The 27667-nt window shown below is 36.7% G+C and overlaps 1 protein-coding gene across 1 annotated transcript; it reads right to left on the bottom strand.

Annotated features, from left to right (window-relative positions):
- Positions 1–24803: 24803 nt before the first annotated feature.
- On the bottom strand, positions 24804–25145 carry LOC149143812 (protein BROTHER of FT and TFL 1-like). Its single transcript, XM_089451947.1, has one exon. The coding sequence runs from the start codon at positions 25143–25145 to the stop codon at positions 24804–24806; it is 342 nt and encodes a 113-aa protein (XP_089308073.1).
- Between the last annotated feature and the right edge of the window lie 2522 nt (positions 25146–27667).

Below are 27667 nucleotides of genomic sequence, written 5' to 3'. Positions count from 1 at the left end.
AATTTAGCTTAGTTTCCATTATTTACCCATAGTCTAGTTTTGATGCTTTTACTTCTGCAACTTAGATAATTAGCATTAGATTAGTGATTGATCTAGTAATTCTTCTTAGAATAGTTGTTTAATTGGTTAACTAGGGTCTGGTGTGAGTTTATCATTACATGATTGCTTTCTTCATTTTTGCAGTAGAATAGCTCTCCCCTAGAATAGGTTTGCTCTCCTCCCATCAAAATCAAGCTTCTTCTGACCCTATAGAAGTCTGGCTTGGAACCCCTAGGGTTTCTTGCTAGATGATCAGTGACAACAGGAAGTACCTTCACTTCTACTTGTGTATATAGCACAATCACCTCCAAGATTGTACGAACCCCAGGTTGATAAGTAAAGCTGATAGCCCTGGGAGTTATTCTTGCTACAATACCTAGGCTAATCATAGTTCCTCCTCAAGAACACAACATAAGAACACGACATACCATCTTAAAAGCACATGATATACCATCTTAAAAGAACACAACAATCCTTTTTCCAAGCCTAGTTGTCACCATATTTTCTTCTTTTTAATCATGTTTTTAATCTTGTATTCTTCAATAGCTATCGTTCCCCTCCTCATACATCCCACTCTTTTCTTATAGTTTCTCCTCAAGAACACAACATAAGAACACGATATACCATCTTAAAAGCACATGATATAACATCTTAAAAGAACACAACATGATATACCATCTTAAAAGAACATGGCATACCATCTTAAACGCTTAAAAGAACACCCTAAAAGGGAAGATGGATATTACTCTCTTAGATATGCTTTTGCCCATTACCACCCATTTAGGGAACATCTAAATTATATAATTACAAGTGCTTTTACCCATTACCACCTATTTAGGGAACATGTAAATTATATAATTACAGGCAAATTAAAACATGATCATTAAAATTTAAAATTTTATAAAAATAATAAAAATATATTTTTCTTACAAAAAATAGTTTTTTATTATTTTTATAAAATTTTAAATTGTAATGATAATATGCAAATGGAAATTCAATTTTATAATTTGTTTTAAATGAAGGAAAACTAAATGTTAAAAATAAAACAATATATTTGATGGACAAATAATTTCCCTTAGACAAAAAAATAGATTTTTAATATTTTTATAAAATTCTAAACTGTAATGATAATATGAAAATGGAAATTCAATTTTATAATTTGTTTTAAATGAAGAAAAACTAAATGTTAAAAAGAAAACAATAGCTTTGACGGACAAATAATTTCCATTAAATGAGTCATGAACAATCCATCCCTTAAATGAGTCATGAATTCCCTTGACAAGAAAATAGATTTTTATTATTTTTATAAAATTTTAAATTGTAATTGACAGACAAATAATTTCCCTTAAATGAGTCATGAACACTCCATCCCTTAAATGAGTCATGAATTCCCTTACAAAAAAATAGATTTTTATTATTTTTATAAAATTTTATAATGTAATTGATGGACAAATAATTTCCCTTAAATGAGTCATGAACAATCCATCCCTTAAATGAGTCATGAACAAAAGAACATCCTAAAAGGGAGGATGGATATTACTCTCTTAGATATGCTTTTGCCCATTACCACCCATTTAGGGAACATCTAAATTATATAATTGCAAATGCTTTTGCCCATTACCAACTATTTAGGGAACACCTAAATTATATAATTACAAGCAAATTAAAACATGATCATTAAATTTAAAATTCTATCTTGACAAAAAAATAGTTTTTTATTATTTTTATAAAATTTTAAATTGTAATATGCAAATGGAAATTCAATTTTATAATTTGTTCTAAAGGAAGGAAAACTAAATGTTAAAATAAAACATAATTACAAGTGATTTTGCCCATTGCCAACTATCTAGGGAACATCTAAATTATATAATTAGAAGCAAATTAAAACATGATCATTAAAATTTAAAATTTTATCTTGACCAAAAAATAGATTTTTATTATTTTTATAAAATTTTAAATTGTAATGATAATATAGATTTTTATTATTTTAATAAATTTTTCTTGACAAAAAAATAGTTTTTTATTATTTTTATAAAATTTTAAATTGTAATGACAATAAGCAAATGGAAATTCAATTTTATAATTTGTTTTAAATGAAGGAAATTAAATGTTAAAAAGAAAACAATTTCCATTGACAAAAAAATAGATTTTTATTATTTTAATAAAATTTCCATAACAAACAAAAAGATTTTTATTATTTTTATAAAATTTTATATTGTAATGATAATATAGATTTTCATGGTCGATTATTTGATGGGGAGGACAAGCTACTTCTGATCTAGGGTTTGAGTCAAGGTTCGAAGTTGGTGGCCATGGCAGGTCGTGGAGGAGGGAGTTCTGCTCCCTCCTACAATCACATAGTCGCGAACAGAAACAAGGAAACTGATCTGCATCACTTCAAGAAACCAACAGAGGGGATCACTGAGGACACTAACACGAAAAAAATTAAAACTCATGAACAAAGAGCAAATCATGAGGAAGATAGTAGGGAGAAGAGGAAAGAGGGTAGCAGTCAGAAAGATGCACCTTTGAGGGCGATAGGGGGCTGCAAACCCAAGTCGACCATCACTCCTTGGGTCGTTTTAAGTGACCCAACGCTATAGGTGCACAGAGATCAGATGGTGGAACACACGATCATATGCAAATTTATGGGGACCTGGCCGACGGAGAAGGCCTTACATGCATGGATAAGGTACCACTAGAAACCAAAAGGAGAAATAAACCTTCACCTTGGATCCAAGGGTTTCTTCATGGTGGTGTTCACGAGCTTAGAAGATAAAGACAAAGTGTTCGAGGGAGGACCCTATTTTTACGCTACTGCAAGCCTGTACATGCGACCTTGGGTGATGAACTTTGTCCTAGAATGAGAAACGTTCACTTCAGTACCGGTATGGATAAGACTTTACTCCCTTCCTTTAGATTATTGGCTGCCAGAGTCTCTAAAGGCTATTGGCAATAAACTAGGGCATTTTATAAAGATATCAGATGCAACATTAAGAGGAAAATACACTTCCTTCGCCCGGATCTGTGTGGAAATGGACCTATCTGGGGCACTCCTAGACGAGATCATTTTAGAAGTTTATGATGAGGAATGGGTGCAGGCGGTGGACTATGAGCATGTCCCATTTAGGTGCCGCAAGTGCCATGAACATGGGCACCTATACAGAGACTGCCCATTAAACAAACTGGAAAGCAACAAAAAAACCACCACAAGCAAAGATCCCGAGGGTTTCACTAAGGTGGGGGGTAAGGGGAAAGGAGGAAAGTGGCACCAAAATAAAGTCAACGAGGATGGACCACTGAGCCATAATAGTTTCAAAATCTTAGAAGAAGAAATTGGAAACAATGGGGAAAACCAGAAATCGGAGACTAAGACCAATGAGAAGGATAGGGATACTAGCATGGAGGACATACCAGAAAACAACCAGCAACAGGATGATCTACTAAGCAGTGTGGAGCTTAGCAGGGACCATGAGATGACCCCAAGTGAGAGAACAAAGGATCATGAACTACAGGATATTCTTGAGAAGGAAAACTTGGATCTAGAAAAGTTTCTGGAGCATGGTATTACCAAAGGAGTTGACTCCCTGGCAAAAGAGGAGTTTGATAGGGTTCAACAACTCTTCCTATAGAGATCCCAATCGAAAAGGTTTGGAGTCAAAAGAAACAGTGAAAGCCAAGAAAATAGAGGGGTGAAGACAATGGAGGATACACCGGGGCACTCTTCCAAGAACCCGGGTAGGAAAAGAGGAAGGAAAAGGCAGAATGAGCTGTTGACGGAATGTGGAAAACTCATGATCAACTTAGGTAAGATGAAAGATCTCACCAGTTACTTTTTTACAAACCTTTCTTAATGAAGTTCACAACCTTGAATATTGGGGGCCTAGGAAGTAAAAGGAAACAAAGAAATCTTAGTAGTAGAATAAAAGAAGGAAAACCAGACATGGTTTTCATTCAGGAAACAAAATGATCGATGGATAAAATTAGAGAAATACATAGCAAATGGTTGAGCAGGTATGATTATATAGAGGTTAAGGCAGACAACTCGGCATGAGGGATTCTTACGCTCTGGGATCCCGAAAATCTTGGAATCTTGGACATGGAAGCATCCAGGAACTATCTTTTGCTGGTAATACAACGTGTGGGTGATAAGGAGAGTTACCTGATTACAAATGTATTTGGTCCTCAAAAACTAGAAGACAAACTCAAGCTTCTCACTTCCCTTGAGGAGCTAAGAGAGAGATATCCTGATATACCCTGGATTCTGGTAGGGGATTTCAATAAGATCAAATCTCTCACAGAGAAAAAATGGTGTACCAGAACACTGGGTAGAGACTGCATTGCCTTCCAGAACTTCATAAATAACATGAGATTAGTGGATGCTGAAACAATAAATGGCACCTTCACTTGGAACAACAAGAGAGGAGGGGCTTCTCAAGTTGCCTCCAAACTAGACAGATTCATGATCTCAGAGGACCTATTTCTCACAGGCCCTAACATGTCAACTTTAATCCTTCCTTTTGGAGGCTCAGACCACTGGCTAGTCTAGATTGAAGCCACTTTTATGGGCACACCGAGGAACAGACCTTTCAGGTTTGAAATGTTTGGCTTTCTCACCCTGACTTCACCAACAATATTGATAAATGGTGGATGGAAGAGTTTCCCTTTCAAGGCACCAAAATGTTCATGCTACAACAAAGACTTAAACACATCAAAGTTAGACTCAAATATTGGAACAAAAAATAGTTTGGTAACATTTTCAAAGCCAAAAAAGAAGTTGAACAGAAACTTCAGGGGATTAATCAGCTTATGATCACAAAGGGCTTTAACAAGGAAATGAAATCTTAAGCAGATGTTCTTCAGAAGGAATGGGATGACAGGGGCAGGAAAGAGGAGATTTTTTGGAGACAAAAATCGAGAGTACAGTGGATTAAAGAAGGGGAAAGAAACACAAAGTTTTTTCACAAGTCAACTTTGAGTCATAGGTCACACAACAGAATTCTAAAACTCAAAGATTCTCAAGGGAAATTGATTGTCACCCACAAAGAAATGGAGTCTGTCCTAGTACAACACTTCCTTAGCATTGCAAAGGAGCCTCTCTTAGACAGGTCATAATTCATTAACAAATTCACAAGGTATATTCCCAAGCTTGTCACAAGGGAAGACAATCATAATCTCAATAGGCCAGTATTTGAAGATGAGGTCAGTGAAGTTATCAACGAGATGTAAAATGGGAAAGCTCCTGGCCGAATGGTTTCAATGTGGACTTTTTCAAAGCATGCTGGAAAACAATCAAACAAGACATCCTTGAGGTGGTGGAAGACTCAAGAAGATCCAGATCGGTCTTGAAGGCTCTCAATGCCTCTTTCATAGCTTTGATTCCAAAGCAGGAGAAATCCATCACACCAGACATATTCAGACCCATAGCTTTATGTAATGTGGTGTACAAAATTATTTCAAAAGTAATTGCTAACAAACTCACGCCCCTTCTTCTAGCTCTCATATCAGAGGAGCAAACTAGTTATGTGGAAGGAAGACAGATTCTCAAGTATATCATACAAGCTCACGAGATGGTACACTCTCTGAAAAGCAACAAGCAAGCTAGTATGATCATACAACTTGACTAAGCGAAAGCTTATGAAAAGCTAAGCTAGTCTTACATCAGGGCAATGTTGACGGCTTATGGTTTTGACGTAATTAGATCATATGGGTTATGGCCCTTGCATCGATAGCTAGTTTCTCAATCTTGCTTAATGGTTTGCCCTTAAGAACCTTCATGCCTTCTAGGGGACTAATACAAGGAGATCTGCTCTCCCCCTTCCTCTTTGTGCTCATGATGGAAGGGTTAGGCAGAGTGATAAAAATGGCAAGTGTTGAGGGAAGAATCAAGGGTTTGAAACTCACCAACAATTTGTGGATGACATTATGCTGCAGGGCATTCCCACAGTCAAGGAAGCCAAAGCTTTTAAACAAATCTTGAATGACTTTGCTATGGCCACTGCCTTGACAAATCAAAAGTTTTCCTTTTTAACACTGACATTGCTATTCAGAGAAATCTTACTAGAATTCTAGGGTTCCAAAGGGATCATTTACCCTCTAAGTACTTGGAAATGCCCCTTACAAACAAACCTCTAAGCAGGGGAGTGTGGGAACCGGTCATTAACAAACTTCAAGATAAGGTCAGGAAATGGACATGTAGATATTTAAATTTAGCAGGGTGCCTTGTGCTCAAAAAAGCTATCCTGCAAGCCATACCCATTTTCATAATGTCTTCTCTTCCTATTCCTAAAGGAGTTTTACAATAGATCAGGAACATTCAAAGAGATTTTCTTTGGGGCAAAGGGGAAGAGAAAAAGAAGTGGGATTTGATAGCTTGGGATAAGCTATGCAAACCTAAGGCCCATGGAGGTTTGGGGCTTTATAACCCTGAAACCCTCAGCAAAGTTTCGGGTGCAAAGATTTGGTGGAGGTGGCTCAAGGAATTGGTAACCCTTGGGCCAAGCTTTGAAAACAAATATATGCATGAAGTTTACAAGAAATGGATCATATTCAAATGTCTGGGCTTATCTAGGGCTCCCACATTTGGAATCTTTCTTAGGAAAATAGAGGCATTGTCCAGCAACATAGCTTCTAAGAGATCCGAGATGGGAACGTGGCAAGATTCTGGGAGTACAACTGGCAGCAAGAACCAAACCTGTTTAGGGAAGAACTAACTAATCTCAAGATGACACCAATAACAAAGGTTATGCATGGTAAGTGACTTCTGGGAGTTGGTAAGGAACAATGGAAAATGGAGAATATGGAAGGATCTAGGGTATAGGGAAGAGAGCCCTTTGAAAGCACAGGCGAACTCTCTTGCTATGGACTTGGAACAAAGGAAGATTTTGGTTTCATCCTCGCTTGACCAACTAAGATGGTGAAGAAACATAGAAGGTAACTTTAACCTAAAAGAAGCCAAACAAATAGCCCTAGGGTTCAATCATCAAAACCCTGATAAGGCATGGAAGAACCTCTGGTAGCACCCACATTGGATGAAGATAAAGCTATTCATGTGGTTAGTTCAACAAAAGAAAATTATAACTTGGGAAAATCTTCTAAAAGGATTTGTTGGCCCATCCAAATGCTATCTGTGTGGCACACAAGAAGAGATGATGGAACACTTACTCAACCTTTGCCCCTTCACCTCAACATTGTGGGATTGGGTGGCCTCAGTCTTCAGGAAAACTGACAGGGATGGCCTCAATATTACCAACACTTTGAGGAATTGGAGAAGGAACTTCTCAAGCAATGAGATCATCAACAACGCTTGGACTCTGGTTCTAGGCTTCTTAATCTAGGACATCTGGAAAGAATGCAATGGTAGGATTTTCAAGGGCAAAACTGGCTCAACCCAGAACACTATTGCATAGATATTAAGACAGCTCAAAGACACTGTTGGTGCCATGTTAGGGAGACCTCTTGAGAACCTGACTCTGCCCCAGGACACTCGCATACTACTGCAGTTGAGTCTCCATTCGCTAGTTCCCCAGAGCATACACAAGGATGTGAGCCGGATAAATGTTGGTAAAGATTTTTGGCAACCTCCTCCTCATGGTTTCTTGAAAATTAACATAGATGGAGCCTCTAAAGGAAACCCAGGGATGGCGGGTTTTGGTGGGGTCATCAGAGATGAGCAAGGGTGCATAAAGGACATCTTTCATAGTCATTTGGGAACTGCCACAAATAACATGGTGGAGCTCATGGCCTTAGAGCAGTGCTTGGAAATACTAATTGAGTCAAATTATCATAATGTCATCATTGAAGTAGACTCGGAATTGGTTATTAATGCGGCCAAGAAGATCTGCAATGGGAAAGCACCTGGAAAAGTATCAAAACATTGGCGACTTTTGCAGGTCTTTCAGCGTATTCATTCCCACCTACAAACCCTAAGAACAACCAACGTTATTCATGTGTGAAGAAAATCCAATATGTTAGCTAATCGTATGGCGAATGAAGGAGTGATTTGCAAAGAAATTTACAGAAGGTATGCATGGGACTCGATACCCTCGGGGAAATTACGTGAGGATTGTCAAAGATAGGCAGACAAAGACATGGAAAACTTCAAAACTATCATGACTGGATAAGAAGAAAGACTAGTGGAAGCAGGAGAAAGCAGAAGTGTAAGTCTTTTTAACAGTTAAATTAAAAAAAAAAAAAGGAAAAAAGGGAGAAGATAAATGCTTAAAACAGAGCTTTCCACAGGGGAGAGGCACTGGGTAAACAACAAGTTTCTTCGTGGGTTGTCGGCCACGGATCTTGATAGCCTGTGTAATCTAATGGCCATCAGGCGGAAAAGCAATCAAAGGTTAACCACCAAAGCGAACCCGATGCTCTTTAGTCTAATGGTTTATAATCCTCATCGGATCCGAAAAGGAAATTATAGACCATGCAGGTTTCCGCTCCGATATCGTGGAGGACCATCAGATCAATCATCGGGTTCCACAAGTAATGAAAGTTTAAGTTTCAAAATAGACTCGAACTTTTATAAACCAATGGCTCACAATCATTTTGGGTCCATGAACAGAGCAAAAGGAGCGCATGTTGGCAAGATGAGAGTGTTGGTGATCGTCAGATCTCATGAGATCTGACAATGGTTTCAATTAGTTTCAGGTTATGTATTTGGTTACCCTTCATAGGGTTAGCCTTGTTGATCCTTACCTTGTAAAGCCATGTAATATATGTAATCTTCTTGCGGTTAATAGAAAGCTCCACTCTTATTTGACCAAAAAAAAAGATAATATAGATTTTCATTATTTTAATAAAATTTCCTTGACAAAACAATAGATTTTTATTATTTTTATAAAATTTTAAATGGAAATTCAATTTTATAATTTGTTTTAAATGAAAGAAAACTAAATATTAAAAAAAAACAATAGCTTTGACGGACAAATAATTTCCCTTAAATTAATCATGAACAATCCATCCCTTAAATGAGTCATGAATAATCTAACTCATGAACAATCCATCTTCGCGTTCAAACTCTCATCCACTTAGAGACAGCATGGTAAAATTAGACTATTTTCACCAACTCATCAAAACAGATCAAACAATAATATAAATTATGTTAAGCTAAATCATATGCGGTCATCCGTAATTTTTTAGAATCCCCTACGCCAGAATGCTCCCAAAATAAATAAAAATATGGGGGCAATTTAAAAGCCTAGGTAGAAGCGGAAACCTAACAAAATATGGGTATCTTGTAGCAACCACTCATGTGTGTGTGTGTGTGTGTGTGTGTGTGTATATATATATATATATATATATATATATATATATATATATACATGAAACTAAGTTGGATAAGAAGAAATTTTCATCTTGACATTGAGCAAGCGTTGGTTTTGTGCAAATTACGTAGAAGGGAGGAACCCTTGGTTCCACACGAAACCATGGTTTTCCAGCCAAACATCAAAATATTACTTCTGTACAAAACACCGGTAACACAAATAAGAAACTAGGGGCGGGTGATGATATTAACAATACTACCAGAATGGCCCATCAGGTGTTCCAGCCAAACGGTAGAAGCGAGGGAAAACGAAGGAAGTGGGGAAACCCTGTTGAATAAAATTAGTAAAGAAAAAAATATCCTTCAATAATACAGCCAATGTAGAGAAGAAGCTAGGCATGTAAAATAATTTAAACATACTTATTTATTTTATTTTATTTTGTGAACAATTTACCAATTTTTATTCCATATTAACATAACTTTTGTAAAAATAATATATTAGGTAAATAAGAATAATATGGCTTACAATTTAAAGATAACCATGACTGAATGTTAGAATTTCAATCATGTTAGGCATTCGAAGAAAACACAATTGGAATATCTAAGAAAATGCGAATTCCCAGATCAATTTGTTTCACTAGTTTTAAAGATGCAGATTGAACCCATCTCTGTTAACATTTACCAATTCTCCCTCTGTCAAGATCACCCATGGAAACTAAAAGTTCAAAACTTTCAATCTGAACGGAATGAAAGAACAGGACATAATCAATTCCCTATTTTTTTGTTTCTCCATCATGAAAAAAAATTAGGAAGGAAAATTTGAGATGAGGTAATAAAGTGCATAGGTACCTCCATCTAACTAGATAGCAAAGAATAGTGCGTCGCATCTCTTAAACAAAGTTTGGAGAGAATATAAGAAGAGAATATGTTGTCGGGCAAAGCACTCACTCTATCCCTTGCCATTGATGTAGTTCTAAGAGATGAAGCAGGATACAACGGTAGAATGAGATGTAATACCAAATGTAGAGAATCATAGGAAAACTGTGCTGATCATTGAATGACAACGTCAGTGAAACTTCTATTTCTTGCATCTCGACAATCCCCGCGCAAATAAGAGAATAAAGGTCAGAATATCCTCCTGCCTCTCTTTCTGCTGGGTGAAGTAGTGGTTTGGTCCTAGATCGACTGAATCACTTGCTGGATCGACTGGACCATCAATAAGGTTACCCTTGGATGGTGCTGTTGGGAAAGATGGTGGCTTTCGAACTAATAAAAAGAGATGTTGGTACTAGCACTGACACATCATTGGTTCTGGGTAAATCGATATTGGGTGATCAACTTCAATTGCTTCAATCACATGGCGAGGTGACCCTTGCATCCTCCAGATCATTTCCTACTGGCATGAACAATATATTGCATCTTTCCTAAGTCCCTCGAGTTATGGGAAGAAAGCTCACTATCCCGAAAAACCTCTGAACTACGCCATTCATTCGCCATTTGTCCCCAGCCAATGTCTTCAACCGGCCCTCTTGATAAAAATAGTTTGGTGAGCTCGCAACGTCTTAGCAAGAGTCTCTGTGCAATGGAGATATCATCTTTTGGGCAGTGGCTTATCATTGTACTGAATTGTAACTGACAATACGATTTCAATCTGATCTAATGGAAAAAGTTATTTGAATCTTCTAACACAAAAATCAACGTCTCATGATTGCAAGGTGGCATGGGAGGGACTTCTTTCTAAGAGGGAACGCCTTATGACGTAAATAAAAAAATTGAAAAAAGTCCAAAAGATTCTCTAAAAACTACTAAGTGCTTCCCTCCATTCAACTGATTGTAAAACAATTTTCCTCTTTGGTAATATGGTTGTGGTTTTACAAAAATTCACCACACTTAGCAATCTCTTTAGCAATTATTTTTAAGATTTATGATTTATCTGTATGCTCCCCACATGTAATAAATGCATGTCTTGTGTCACGTGCAATCTATGATTGACTCACAACCATGTTGTTATCTACACAATAATGTTCCACTACCATGTTCACCCATTGGCATTTGTGCTTGATAGCAATGTTTGTGTTTTCCCCTATGAAAACCTGATGTTTTTGCCCATGAGAATTGTAATGTTTCGTGTTGATTAGTTGTTTAAGGTAGTCTATCCAACCCCGTAGACTATAGTCTTTGATAAGGGGGAAACTCATTATAAACCAATGTCTTGGGGCGATATTGGGTAAATTTTGGAGTAGTTGGGGCAAAAATATCAAATTGGGGGTTGCAAATAAACCCCACATTAGATTAAGGAAAAGAAACCCCCTATGAAGTATCTATAAATAAAGGAAAGATGGAATCGTTTTGGCATCAATGAATTGCATTGAATTGTCTCTGTTTTCTTTGAGTCTAATGCTCTAAGGGTTTTAAGACCCCTTCTTCTTGATTAGTTTCGGTGGACGTGATGACACCCTAGCTAATCCCCTATCGAGTTTCGGTGGAGGTGATCCCACCCTAGCTAGTCACTTCTCTGTTCTAGTACAAAGTATCTATTTGAAGCAACTCGAATCTGTCTTGGTTAGTAAGGGAGATGTCTTTGCGCTTATGTTGAACAAAAATCTATGTATCAAATCAGCGAAGGATTATTTTGAAGGAATCCTCACAAATTTCCCCTAACACTGACATTAAGGGTCTAAGCACAATGAATCCTGACAACATGAACCCTTCCATGTCACCCTGAGGCAGATTTCATGGAACATAACATAACAAAGTGAACCAAGATAGCAAAGGAGTTACATGGCACAATTTTGAAGGTAGGTTCAATTTTCTAAAGGTTAGGGCAACGACCCACCCTTAATTCAATCCTAAGGTTGTTAATGTCTCTATGAAGTTACGTCACTTAATTCTGGTTCACACAAACTTGGAACCGGTACAAGCTCGATTTGTCAAGCAACGTATTACTGTGACATTGTTCAAGAGAGCAAGGGAGTCATGTGGTTAGCCTTCTAAGGTTGTCGCTAGCCATAAACATAGTGACTGAAACCTACTACAGTGTTTGCTCAACTTTGACAACCATTCTGTCATTATTTAGAACAACGAGTTGATTAGGCCGTCTTGAGGCCAACAAGTACTCTTTTAGCATTGTTAGTGCCCTTAGGAAAAGCAACCAAACCCTAGTGAAACTACTCTCCAAGTTTGCAGGTTATCTTCAAGTCAATTCAGAATCCTATGGAAATAAGCTCAAGAGCACAATAGACAGTAAATTAATATAGCATACTTGGACTGGTTAGTATATCACTAGCCTAGATCCATCTTAACTTCTGATCTACCAAGCATCGAGAGGGATCAAATCTCCTGAGATGTTTACCTTGAAAAGAGATTTCATCCCTCTCGTCATTTGGTAGATCTGAAATTCAGATGGATCGAGGTTGGTTTAACTTTTTGAGTAATGTAAACAATGTAAACTTTGAAACGAAAACTAATATTGTTACCTGTTTCGTAGAGATAGCAAAAAAGTGACCCGACTTTGAAAAGGGGTGATATAGAACACGCATGTCTTTTTTAGAGCATAGTTTTTGGCATTTTAAATTTTTTTATGTACATTACTTTTTAAAATGGTAGTGATTTTCATGCTGATTTAAAAAAGTGATAATTCTGCATCAGACCCTTTTTTTAAAAGACCTATTTTTTTACTTTAAATTTTCTAATGTATGAAATGTAAATAATTATTTTCTAAATTTAATAATTTTTGAAGTGGTCTTTTTCTTCATATTGTTTTTTTTTTTGTAGTGAGTTTTTATTGTTTCGCATATTTAAAAAAAAAGGTCGATATTTTGAATGTTCGATATTCTACATATTTATACACCATTAATTAATATTTCAATCCACATGAAATAATTGTCTCTAAAAAACAATAATTTTTAACAATTGACAAAAAATAACCATTTTTAACATAAATATAACTAAAAAACTACATGTTTTGATAATTTTTTGTAATTTTTTGCTAGAGATGACATGTCAAAATCACAAATTTTATAGGAAATTTTTAACTAAAAATGGTTAAATAATAGTTTTTTTTTTTATGAATTTCATGTCAAAAAATAATAATAATCACTGTTTTTTTTCAAAAATAATGATTAACATAAAAATTAATGTGAAAATAACATAATACAAATATTGAACGCATAACAACTTTAATTGAGTGCTTATTCTTCTCATAAAATGTCAAAGTCAAAACATTACAAGTATAATTAATTAATAGTTACAAAAAATGAGCTTGATTTCCAAGCATAACTTAAATTTAATCAACAATGTCACGTAATCCAAACTCTTCGTCTTCTGGAGTTTCATCATTGTCTGCTTCCACAATATTTTCTGCTTCATTTTGCTCATTTTCCTCCTCTAATGGATCTTTGATGTCTGTGAATCTCCCAATGTATATCTTTCTAATCATTCAATGTAATGGTGGTTGGGGTTCCTTTGCTTTTTTTGCCACACGTGATTCACTAAAGTCCCCTTTCTTCAACCCAATTTCTTGCATTGCATCTAGAAGAAATTGAAGAGCATTAATTATTTGCTGAATAAAATTGCACTGTATTGGATCTTTTTCAATGACAATGCAATTTCTTCTTTTTTGAAGGCAACATGCTAGTGTTGTGCTTAATTATCAAGAACAAAAGAAATAATGAAGTAAATTAGTACAATTACATATAAATTAATAAATAACATATTGAAATTCAATTCCATATAATAAAACTTACCTAAGCCAGAAAATAAGTCCAAAACTCAATCTCCTTCATTTGAACATATGTCTATAAGATAGTTAATCAATAACTGTGGTTTTTGATAAATGTTAACTATCTCTCATTTTGTTTTTTTGTCTTCATATGTTAGTTTTCTCACAACAACATCATAAGTCAGTATTTGATTATGAATCTTTCCATCTACCCCATTAAAAATCATACACATATATCTATCATCTTTTTCCCAACTATCAATATGTGTGAACCTACAATCATTTATAAATAGTTGATCTTCACGGTTAAGAAGATTTGACTTTTGCCTATAACATGAAATAGTAAAAGTTCAATTAACTTGTACATAAACAAATTTTTTTAACCTTAATCAAATATACATTTTAAACTTCTTACCATGTAAGCTGCATCCTTGAATTTGTTTTCCCTTGAAGCTTGACAATAACATTGCTAATTGTGTGTCTGAATGAAATGTCACAAATCTCCATAATGGTGATGACGTGACTTCTAGAAATCCCGCAATCACTTTACTAAGAGCTTGATAAGTATAAGGGTAACTATCATAGTTAATGTTTGGAATATTGAAACCATGGGGAATATCTGCAATAACTAGGGCATAATCCCTTTTATGTATGAGTTTAGCAATATCTTTATAGTCGCCTTGTATTACTTGATATTGAATAATGCCTAGCCCACTCCAAATGAAACGAGTAAGAGTTGGATCATGTTCAACATTCTTAAGACGTTGCTTCTTCAGTCTTTCGATCTTTATTTTTTCAATAAAGGTTCTAAAACTATCTTGTGCTCCATTATCATCCTTCTTCACCTTTTATAAAATAAACAAATATATGTGTAAGTTACAAATTAAAAATAACATACAGATGAATAAAAATGAATGTATAAATCAACATACCTTTTTAAATGCAAGATAATTTTTTTTTAATGTTGATGTAGAACTTGAATTTCGATAGTTGCGTACAACATCATCCTAACTATCTTCATTCAACAATTTAACCATTTGTTCTTGAATTTTCATGTAAACTTTGTGACTGCATAGATAAAGTAAAAAAAGTTAATATAATGATATGTATAACAAATACTACCAAGAACAATATGTTATATTTAAACGAAAATTATAATCCAGAAATAAATAAAAATAATTCAACAAACTTACTGTTGAAATCCCTCAGACATTTCCTCCAATGATAATTCCCCTGACTTCACACGAGATAATATTGTTTTGACAAGTTTTTAATCCTTTACTCCTTACAATGCTCTCCAAGGTGTGATAGTCATATCTTCTGGAAGCTGCTTCATTTCAGGACCTGATTTATAGTTGCTACATATCAATGGCTTATACTTTTTAACCTTCTGGTTTTTAATGCCAATGTTCTCCCGCATGCTAAAAATCTCATTAATCAACTCCCATATCTCTCCAGTTCTAAATGCCAACTAGAAAATGTTATCAACACCTCTGAATAAATCACTAAATTTGTTGCCTTTGCCGCCTTTTGAATTGATTTTCTCTTCAATTTGATAGCCTATTTCCATGCAACATTCCTTTCAGAAATTTACAGTGATATTTATCCTATCCCCACCACATTTTTCTTCAAATTCACTATAAATAAATCTAACCCTTTGGATGAAATTCATAGACATCCTATATTCATTATTTGCATTATGATCCCATGCCACTAACTTTGCTTCTATATCTGATAAACCAGCATAAATGATATATTTCATTGTTTCAAAATGTGGGTTATTGGGATATTCCTCTATCAAGTGTCTTTCAGCTTCTACAGAATGGTTCCCCCCAAGCACATAATAATTGTATTCAAAACATTTTGACTTATCTAATGCTTCTTTGTTGGGAATTTGAACTGGATCAAGAAGAAGCACATAATTAACCACATGAGCATATGGATTGTATTTCATCAATGTCTTCAAGTTGTGAACATGCAGATGGTGTGTCTTTCTAATTTGATATTGACATTGTCCTTCACTTGCTTTATAGATTTGTCTGACATCAAGTTGAAATGTGCGACCACCCTTAATTAAGTTTGTCTTTGTCAAGTTTTGTCGAATGGCATTTTGTTTTGTTTTGATAATCCCATCCTCTAAATCAGCTCCTAGTGTAATGATTTCTCTGTTTTCTTTTGATGTTTCACTAGGTTCTTGACTGTTGGTAATGACTACTTCAAAATGTTCAACTTTACTTTTTTCTTCATAACATTCTCATCATTAACTGTAACAGATTTATTCTTGGGCATTGTTACTGTTGGTCTTTTACGACTCTTCTTAGTTCCAATGTCATCCTCAGTAACAACAACATATTCTTCACTGCCAGTTTCAACTTCCTCTTCTTCAAAAGTAACTTGTCTACCCTTGCTAGATATATCCACTAGAGGCTTTTTTTTGCTTCTTTTTTCTTCTTCTTCTTCTTCTTCTCCTTTTTTTTTTTTTTTGATCCCTTGGATGTAGTTTTGTAGCATCATGAATTACTTCATTTTGCTTGTTTGCCATATCTTCTTCTGATACTGAGTAGAAGTTACTGACAACTTTCATAATATCATGCTCTGTGAAATGAATGCCTCCCAACCTAATTGAACAACTTTCAACAAAATTCTGCAAAAAAAAATATCATATGTCAATAAAAACAAAGTTGAAAAATATAGTGAGACAGTTATAAGAATGCAAAACACAAATATAAATAACAATTCTTACGATATTTTGTTTCATCTCATTTACGATTTGTTTACACAACTTTGTAGATACCTCTCTCGTGCCATATAATGAATACGATAATTGGTATTTAATCCTTTCATGTGACTTGGACAGTTTTGTAAGTATGTAAACAACTTCACTGTCCGGTACCGAACACATGTCTATGACTCTTCCCATCACGTCATAAATTCCATTATCATTAGGTATATCAACATATAAATATATTTACACATTTTGGATTTCTCTTTCTTTCACATACTAGACTTTCGATGGAAGTTTCACTTCTTTTGATTTCTTTCAGTATGAAATCATCTTCTTATCATTTGAGGCACTTGAAAGATTTGTAGCCATCAGCTCAGGCGGGGTTCGTTCACCAATGTTTTTTGAAGATCCACCTTTAAGACTCTTTGGTCCAGAAAGATTCACAGAAATCTACTTTGATGCTATTTTCCTGAAAAAAGACATACATAAATCAGTGAATGACAAAAACATAGTAACTTAAATTAACAACAAAAATGATAAATGATAATTAATTTTATAAACCATAACAATTTTGAAAAAAAAATTAAAAAATACATCACCCTGCCACCGCCCCCTGAAAATCGCTGGTCAACCGAGCCAGCCATTGGATCTGGCGCCTTAGCCCACCATGGCGTCCCAACCACTGCCCCCCACCCAACCCCGACGATCCCGCCACCCCAAGGACCATGGGACGTCGAGGTGGGGTGGAGGCGTTGCTGTGGGACGTTGGGGTGGCCAGTTCCCCCACGCCACCCCGACGGCCTACACGCTCGCAGGGTGGCGGGCCGCCGGGGTGGCGTGGGGGTAGCTGCAACAGCTCCTCCCACACCACCCCAGCATCTCACCCGCCTGCGGGGTGGCGGGGCAACTCTTGTGCCACACCGGCGACCCGCCTGCTGCGAGCAGGCTGCCGGGGTGGCGCACGAGTTGCCCCGCCAACCCGTTGGCGGGCGAGCTGTTGGGGTGGCACAGGGGGAGCTGTGGCGGGCTGCTGGGGTGGCACAAAGTTGCCCCGCCAACCTGCGGGTGGGTGAGCCGCTGGGGTGGCACAGGGGGAGTTGTGGCAGCTCCTATCGCACCACCCCGGCGACCCGCTCGCTCGCGGGGTGGCAGGCCGCCGGGGTGGCGCGGAGGAGATGACCACCTCGACGGCAGCCCCTCTACCCCACCCTGCCATCCCGACGGTCCGCAGGGTCATTGGGGTTAGGTGGGGGGCAGTGGTTGAGTCGCCATGGTGGGCTAGGGGGCCAGACCCAACAGCCGGCTCGATTGGCCAGCCGATTTTCAGGGTGCGGCGGCAAGGTGATGCTCACTAGGGTGATGCCCAGTAATGCTCATGGCGGCCAAACGAGCCCTTATGGGTTGGTCGCCCTTAGTTGGGTAGCGCAGGGTGGAGCTGTGATAGCACCACCCCACGCCACCCTGATGGCCCGCTTGCCTGCGAGGTGGCGGGCGAGGATGCCAGGGTGGCGCCAGGGGGGGAGTTGTCGCAATTGCCCCGCCACCACGCGGGCGGGCGGGCCGCTGGGGTGGTGTGGGGGGGTTGCTATAGCTCCCCCCCGCGCCACCTCGGCGGCCCGCTTGCCTGCGGGGTGGCGGGGTGGGGCGGAGGGCCAGGTAGCCATCCCCATTGCCCCTAACCTACGGGCTTGTTCGGCCGCCGTGAGCATCACTGGGCCAGTTTGACTGCCGTGAGCATTACCGGGCCCACCATGCCCATTGCGGACATAGTGTGAAAATTTGGTCCATAAAAGTTTTATTTAAAAAAAAAAATTTAACTTCATTGAACTTATTTAATTTTAAAATTTGCAAAGAAAAAAAGTTAACCTTTCAAATGCGAAAATTCTCTGTTGAATATGTTGTTGATAGCAATGTAGTTGCTTCACAAATTCGCTCCAAGTTTTTTAACGAACCTTGGAAAACCTTGATGTGATGTGAGTAATAGTGATAATGAAATTTATTATATAAGTGAAATTACGGAGATGTTTTAACGTACGATTAATGTGGGATTAATTTGCTTAAAAAAAATTAACATATTAATTTTTTTATGGCGATATAAGAAACTATGATAAAGTGAATATTATGGAATTGTTTTACAGTGCGGTGAATGTGAGATTAATTTGTTTTAGAAGATATTAAAAAAAAAAAAAAACATTCAATTGTTTAGTAAATATTATATAGTTTAACTATTAAAATAATTTAGGTAAAAGTTTTAGTTTACAATTTTAAATTTAAAGATTTATTTCATAAGAAAATTTAGTTAAATTTTTTCAATAAATTGTAAAATAAAATAATGAAGGGAAATGCATGAAACAAAATTTTTGGAGAGAAATATTTTGACGAAACTTTTTGGAGGGAAAATTTCATTCTCTAAGCTACATAATATCTTTAGGAGAGTATGCATTTGTATCATTCAATCTCTTCTATTTGAAAGGGATGGATTCTTCTGATAGTGAAGTTTCGCTTTGTAAAGCATCAACATCTTCATCGCGTAACAACTCTAATCATATTGATGAATATAACGTAAATTCTTCCACTATGAATAGAAAGTCGATTCTTCCACTTAGTCCTAATCCTAAGGACTATGAGAGAAGCACTGATGAAATAGGGGATGAAGAATTTCAAATAAATAAAGGGTCACAGATTCCACTTAGTCCTAATCCTAAGGATTATGAGAGCAACAGTGATGAGGAGCATGATGAAGAATTTCAAAATAATGGAGTGTCACGATGTCCAATTAGTCCTAATCTTATGGACTATGAGAGCAACAGTGATGAAGAGCATGATGACGAATTTCAAAAGAATGGAGTGTCACGGTGTCCACTTAGTCCTAATCCTATGGACTGTGAGAGCAGCAGTGATGAAGAGCATGATAACGAATTTCAAAAGAATGGAGTGCCACGGTGTCCACTTAGTTCTAATCCTAAGGACTATGAGAGCGACAGTGATGAAGAGCATGATGAAAAATTTCAAAAGAATGGAGTGTCACAGTGTCTTCTTAGTCCTAATCCTATGGATTATGAGAGCAACAGTGATGAAGAGCATGATGACGAATTTCAAAAGAATGGAGTGTCACGATGCCCACTTAGTCCTAATCTTAAGGACTATGAGAGCAACAGTGATGAAGAGCATGATGAAAAATTTCAAAAGAATGGAGTGTCACAGTGTCCTCTTAGTCCTAATCCTATGGACTATGAGGGTAGCAGGGATGAAGAGCATGATGACGAATTTCAAAAGAATGGAGTGTCATGGTGTCCTCTTAGTCCTAATCCTATGGACTATGAGAGCAGTAGTGATGAAGAGCATGATGACGAATTTCAAAAGAATGGAGTGTCACGGTGTCCACTTAGTCCCAATCCTATGGACTATGAGAGCAGCAGTGATGAAGAGCATGATGACGAATTTCAAAAGAATGGAGTGTCATGGTGTCCACTTACTCCTAATCCTAAGGACTATGAGAGCAGCAATGATGAAGAGCATGATGACGAATTTCAAAAGAATGGAGTGTCACGGTGTCCTCTTAGTCCTAATCCTATGGACTATGAAAGCAACAGTGATGAAGAGCATGATAACGAATTTCAAAAAAATGGAGTGTCACGGTGTCGTCTTAGTCCTAATCCTATGGACTATGAAAGCAACAGTGATGAAGAATTTCCATTGAATAGAGTGTCACAATGTCCACTTAGTCCTAATCCTATGGACTATGAAAGCAGTAGTGATGAAGAATTTCAAAAGAATGAAGTGTCACGGTGTCCACTTAATCCTAATCCTATAAACTATGAGAGCAGCAGTGATGAAGAGCGTGATGAAAAATTTCAAAAGAATGGAGTGTCACGGTGTCCTCTTGGTCCTAATCCAATGGACAATGAGAGCAGCAGTGATGAAGAGTATGATGAAAATTTTAAAAGAATGGAGTATCACAGTGTCCACTTAGTCCTAAACCTATGGACTATGAGAGCAGTAGTGATGAAGAGCATGATGAAAAATTTCAAAAGAATGGAGTATCACGGTGTCCTCTTAGTCCAAATCCTATGGACTATGAGAGCAGTAGTGATGAAGGACAGGATGAAGCACTTAGTCCTAATCCTAATGACTATAAAGGTAGCAGTGACAACGGACAGGATGTAGCATTTTCAGTAACTAATCAGTCACATTTTCAACGTAGTCCTAATTCTATGGACTATGAGAGTAACACTGACAATGCACATGAGGAAGAATATCCAATAAACATCGAGTCAAATTTTCCATTTAGTCCCAATTCTAAGGACTATGACAATAGCACTGAAGAAGGGGAAGATGAAGAATATCCTCCAAGTCAGTATTTGAAAAGCACAACTGATCATAGTGTGGATAACATTCCTCTTAATGATGATCCAATGATGGAGATGTTGCCAAGAAATATTGTATTGAGGAGTAGGAGCAGACCTTTTCATATCAATGCAAGATGTTCTAGTTATACAAGGGGTAGAGCAGAATATCTGACGAGAAGAAGTTCTATCAGCGCTCTCATTTCAAGTGAATGTTGTCAAAAAGATTGCTTGAAACATATGGATTTCAAATTTGCATTAAAGAAAAGGAAGAGATATTTGTCAATGAATAAAAGCATGCAAAATTCATATTTAGTTGGGTGCATGCAATCTACATTGTCAGGTTATGATTATCATATTGGGTCTTTATTTATCTGTAGAAAGGCTTTCAAAATGTTTCATTCGATGGGGAATTTTCGTCTCTTGAGAATTCAAGAAAATTTGGAAAATGATCCCACATTTTATTCAGAAGTACATCATAAACGACAGTTTGGGCCATTATCAAATACTGCAATGTCATGGATGAAAGATTTTTTTTCAAAGCATGGAGAGTGTATGTCAAATAGAAAGACAATACATATTCCAGATAATTTTTCAAGACGAGAAATCTACAACTTGTGCAAAGAATATGTAGAAGGTGGTGAGGGACATGGTCGATTTATTACATATCAATATTTTGTGAAGGTATGGAAGAAAGAATTCAACAATGTCTATATTCCTTAGAAGACAAGGATGGGAATTTGCAGTACATGTGCTTCTCTTAAATAAAAAAGAGACAAATGTGAAGGGTCAAAAAGAGGTAAGCATTCATAAATTTAACTTTTAAAATGTGTAGTCATCAACTATGAAAAAATATTTCTTAATGGCTTTCTTCTATGTATTGTAGATTCAATTGTCAAAGAACTTCAGGAGCATTGCGAACAACAAACAAGAGAGGAAAAAGTTGTACAAGCATCGAAAGAAGTGTTATGATAATCTGAATAAATATTTGGGTTTAATAATTGATGGTATGGACCAAAAGAAAACATGTTTACCACATTTTGTTCGCACACCCAAAAATTTACAAGAGGAAAATTTTATTCAGTATCACTTGGTCGGTTGTATGGTCTTCAATGGAAAAATGTTGCCAAGGGTGTATTTCACAGCTCCAAATATTCATAATGATGCAAATATGACAATAACCATAATTCATGATGTGCTTTCTCATTGGTCTAGTAATCTTCTTGAAGTTTTGCATCTACAATTGGACAACACTTGCCGTGAAAACAAAAATCAGGTTGTTTTTGGATATTTAAACATGCTTGTTGAATTGAGAACTTCTCAGAAGGTAAAGATTGGTTTCCTTCTTGTTGGGCACACTCATGACCATATTGATCATATGTTCAGTCATTTTTCAATCACATTGAGGAGGAAGGAAGTTGGGAGCTTTCCATCATTAATTGAATGTATTAAGAAATCATACATGCCAGAGCCTACTTTTGATGTGTTGGAAGACACTGTTGACATGCGAAGGTTTATTCTGGAATCACATGGTGAGGAGAAATGCATTGAACAACTTAATGACATTAGCTTCCAACATCAATTTCGTATCAAAAAAATTGATGGGAAAACACTAATATGGGGCAAGAAGTATTCAACTACTGCAGAATGGGCATCATCATTAGGTTTGGAATTTTTGAAGTCCATTCCAGATCATCTAATATTTGCATAAAAAATATTGTTATTACAATCAGTTGGTGAATTTCATAATGCACGCAGACAGAATAGAGATATAAATTATTCTAATTGCCTATAAAAAATTAAAAAATGTATTAGATATACATATGAGTACTTTCACATTGCTGATTCAGTTTGGTGGGAGTCATTTTTCAATAATCAAAGTGATATCATTTCAACAAAAACAAATGAAGATATACCTTTGAAAAATCCATTTATTTGGCCACAAAATGTGTTAAATGAACATGAGGAAATAAACATTGTTGAACGACAACATTTTCAAGGTATTATTAATTTTTCACAGGCAGAGGAAAGAGAGATGTATATTGGTTCCAGAAGGTCTCGTGCACAATGTGAAGCCATGGAAGACCTTTACAGGGCTTCAGTACAGGGTATTAAGGAGGGTTGCATGATTGTAGTGCTAGCAGATGGAGATCCCAATGGCTATCCATTCTAGGTTGCTAAGGTTATAAAGGTCTTTACAGAAAATGAGGATGTTACAGGTGTTGAAATACATTGGTATGCCACAAATACACACCCATTCAATGGTGTGTATAAGGCAGAGATGGTAGTTGACAAAAAAATGGCGGAAAGAGAAAGAAAGGGTACAAATATAAATCGCCGCCGCACATACATATTAAAATTGGAGGATGTCGACATACTTGTTTATGACTTCAATTTAACAGAGGAACTCTTCGCTTCATGATGATAGAGATTCTGAAAAGGTTGTTACCAGAAGGAACAGTGTTGAGATGGGAGTTTACTGAAACCAGTCGTAGATCTAGAAGAATTTTGAAACAAGAAATGGTGGGCATGCATGTGGATTCAGATGGGGCACTAGTTGATGAAAGAGAAGAATATGGAACATCTTCGTCAGCATCCAATCATTCATCTGAAAATGTGAATTCTAATGGTGTGCAAGAAAATATGAGTGATTTTGAATAATTGTCTAAAACAGTTTACATAACTGATGTTTGCATCATATCTTGAAATAAAAATTTTGATTTCCATATGGTGTTAAATTAAAAGTTATGAGTCATTTTTGTTGGACACCTAATCCTAAAGGGTTAGTGTGGAAGCCGAAAAGACTAAGCAGTCCAAGAGACCTTGGGATCTGAAACCCAAGAGTCACAACATTGTATTATAAATGTACATCTCCTGTTAATAAAAGAAAGTACTCACTGATTTATCTTTCCTATTCTATTGTTTTCCATGTGTGTTTAACATGGTATCGGAGCCACTTGTTTTTCTGTGGCCTGTTATGTGCATGTCAGTCCTGGCCCTCTGCCATATTCTTTTCCAGCGCCCCTGATATGCTGCCTCTGCCATATATAACGTCTCTGTCCTGCGTTGCTCTGCCTCTGCCTGGGATATGCTAGTAATTGAATATCGCTGCTCTGTCCTGCGCTGCTCTGGGCCTGACACTGACATCTCTGTCACTGTGTACGTTTTTGCTGGTAACGCTACTCCTGACTGACATCTCTGTCACATCGCTCAGAAATTTCACGCATTATATGCAGTGAATACGTTGGATTGGATTTCACGCATTATACGCAGTGAATCTGTTGTAGAAACGCTACAAGGAGGTTTGATTTCTAGTAATCATTGTATGGAGCAAACCCAATTGCTCTATCAAACATCAGTTCGTAAGCGGATTCCTTGATGGACCTATCTACAAAGGCTGAGCTGTTAAGAATCGCCTAGTAGATTCACGATTTTAATTTTATATGCAGTGAACAGGCCTCCATACGCTGCAGGCCTCTGCCCTCTCCACGCTGTTGGCCTCCATATTGTTCTTTCTTCAAGATATTCGTCCGCTAATTTCATTCTGCAATTTAACTTTCAGCGACGCTTTTGCTCAGATTTCATTCTGGAATTTATTTTTCAGGGACGCTGTTGCTCATATTTCATTCTGGAATTAACGCTCTTGCTCAGATTTCAGTTTGGAATTTGTTTTCCAGCGACGCTCTTACTCAGAATTCTGTCTAGAATTTAAATTCTTTGCCAATGCAGACGCGCCGCGAATCGATGGAAAGGCAAGGGGCTTTGGCCCAATGTTGTTAGATCTACCGCACGCCATTGGATATACAACGCTCGCATTGGATTTTCATCTTCATCTCCAAGAACTATTATCAAAGAATTATTATTGCTGTTAAAACATATGTATTCAACGTCCATTACCAGAGTGTAAAAGTTGCCGGGGTCCTCACCCCCAATGTCGACGCGAGGAAGCAATGCAACTGCTGAGGGCTTCAGTTCGTAGCCATTGTTGACCTGGCTGGTAGCGTAGGTAACAATGAGATCAACGCCTGGCACGAACATATCCAAGAACATCTCCGATCACGCTCGCCACCACCAGTGGCTCCACTAAGCGAGACATTTCTGTGCTTCTTGTACTGCGAGACATTTCTGTGCTTGATGTACTGTCTGAGGTTAAGACGTCGTAGAGTATTTAAGGAAAGAACGAACAGCAGAGGGACTGAGAAAAGGAAGAAACGCGAGCAACTTAATTTTAAAAAGCGCAATGTTAAAGGGGCGGAGCCTGCCGGGAGGATTCAATCAATCAGGGCTTGATGAGCACAAAGCGGGAAACTACCTATACAGAAGATTGAGTTTATTTCAGTGGCGTATGCAATCAACTTGTTCAATTTCTTAATAGAAGGAGCCTATACCAGGTGTACTCCTCCAATAGCCTTGTAACTTCCAGGCCTAAAGCAATCTTTCTAAAGTTGGTTCGTGACCTGCATAGGCCAACTTTGTATTTTCTACAGCGACTTCCATAAAGAATGATCTAGCCCCAAGGCTACAAACTTGTATTTTCTGTGGTTACACTTATCTACAGCCACTGTTCTTCCTAACATTTGCTGAATTTAAAGAACAGAATCTCTGAAAGTCTGGTGATATTTGTATAATTTTGACAGTTTCAAGATATCTCTGGTTGATTTTTCCCTTTAAGCTATAGGGCTCTCTTGTGCAACTTGAAGATATTTAGCAGCTTACATTTTTCTGTGGGATTTGGAGATTTTTAAGGTGTAGAAAAATGGCTAAGCTTGAAAGAATATTAGAATTATTGAGAACTCTAATCATGTCCACTGCTAACAGCACAGTCAAAATTAACAAAGCCTCTCTTTCAGACATTCAAACATGTCTGCAATATGCACAAGAAAAGATAGAGTTTTTGCAGCTCGAATCACAACTGCAGCAGAAAGAATTACAGCAGTGGAGTCATCATTCTGAACCTGTTTCTGTTCAGAACAATGAAACAGACTCCCATGAACAACAAGTCAATAATGGTACAGTTCATTCAAATAAAGCAGCAGTTATATATGCAGATGCAGAAACTCAGTCTGCACTTCCCAAGCCCATCATCAGACCTTGGGACCAGCTTGTCCACAACAAGCACAGAACTGGTCTTGGATATGACAAGGACTTGTCCTTTCATATTCCAGACTATGCCAAGCCCATTCAGTTTCAGAGTGCTGGATTCATTCATGACAGTGCACCTACTCCTCATGACAGTTCAGCTTCAGTTGTTTCAGATTCTGCCCCTCTTCCACAGCAACAACAACAACAGATCGTGAAATGCCAACACTGTGACTGAGTTGGCAATTTGAAAGATCACTGTTTTGATCTTCATCCATGTAAGCATTGTCAGAAAACCAGCCATTCTTCAAACAGATGCTTCAAAAACAAACGTCCTGCAAGAACAAAGATTCATCTTGGATGGATCGCTTCTTGGCAATGGGCATCAACAGCCAAGAAGATATTCCAAACACATGTTAGAACTTGTTCCAGAATATTGAACAGTCTTGCAGTTGGATTATATGTCTTAATTATGATAATTTTTATTGTTTAGAATATCTGCAATGCAATATTAAATTAAAGATATAATGTATGTTTCATTAAATATACAAATAATGAGATTTTGATTCATTTAGTCATGTAATTTGTTCATAATGTCATGGTTTTTTTATTTTATGGTTGAAAAAATTCCAATTTTTTTTTGTATCTAGGATGTTATGGTTGAAAACATGTTGAATTTATACTTAAGAAAGAAAAATGTTATTATACAAAAAACATTAGTGTTTTTTTCCTCATAAACAACTATTTTTTGCACACAAAAATTTGGTTTTACTAGCATTTTTTTAAAATGTTGAAAATTGGCCCTAAAAAAAAATCATCGTTCCAGTATCAACTATTTTTCGTTTTCAAGGTTTTTTTTTTGCATGCAAATTTCGTTTTCACTGCCATTTTTAAAACATGTTCAAAATTGACCCTAAAAAAAAAATCATCATTCCAGTATACACACTTTTTGTTTTTAGCATTGTTTTTGATGTTTTTTTTGCCAAAGTTCTCCTTTTGAGTTTATAGTTCCCGTTTCAAAGTTTACATTGTTTGTATTGATTGTAAATTTTTTTAATTTTTTTATTATTATTTATAATTAATTAAAATAATATTATTTGACTTTAAAATATTATTAAAAAAATAATTTAATTAAAAATATTAATTATATTTTATATATAGTAATTTTAAATAATATTATATGTAAATATTTTTTTATTAGTAGTTAAGCTCAAAACCAGTGTAGATCCACTTCACTTTGGATCTATCAAGAGCTCAGAGGAATCAAATCTATCTAGGTACACACCTTTTCTCAGTTTTGGACTCAAAAAGAGGTTTGCACCTAGATAGCTTTGATTCCTTTCAATTCTTGATAGATCCAAAGTTAAGTTGATCTATCCTTGTTTTGAGCTTAACGTGCTAATAAAATGTTTTAACTATAAGAAGTTTTTTATTCACTTGTTTTATAGAATATATACAAAGAGGATTTCACCTAGATAGATTTGATTCCTCTC

Source organism: Pinus tabuliformis, chromosome X, assembly GCF_031772625.1.
Source record: "Pinus tabuliformis cultivar Carrire ecotype Pingquan chromosome X, CPIR1, whole genome shotgun sequence".
Lineage (NCBI taxonomy): Eukaryota > Viridiplantae > Streptophyta > Pinopsida > Pinales > Pinaceae > Pinus > Pinus tabuliformis.
The sequence above is the reverse complement of the archived record's forward strand: the minus strand, read 5'-3'. Positions and strand labels throughout refer to the sequence as shown.

Coding starts and splice junctions, on each gene's coding strand:
- LOC149143812 (XM_089451947.1), bottom strand. CDS start 25,145: ATGTTCTTGGATATGTTCGTGCCAGGCGTTGATCTCATTGTTACCTAC.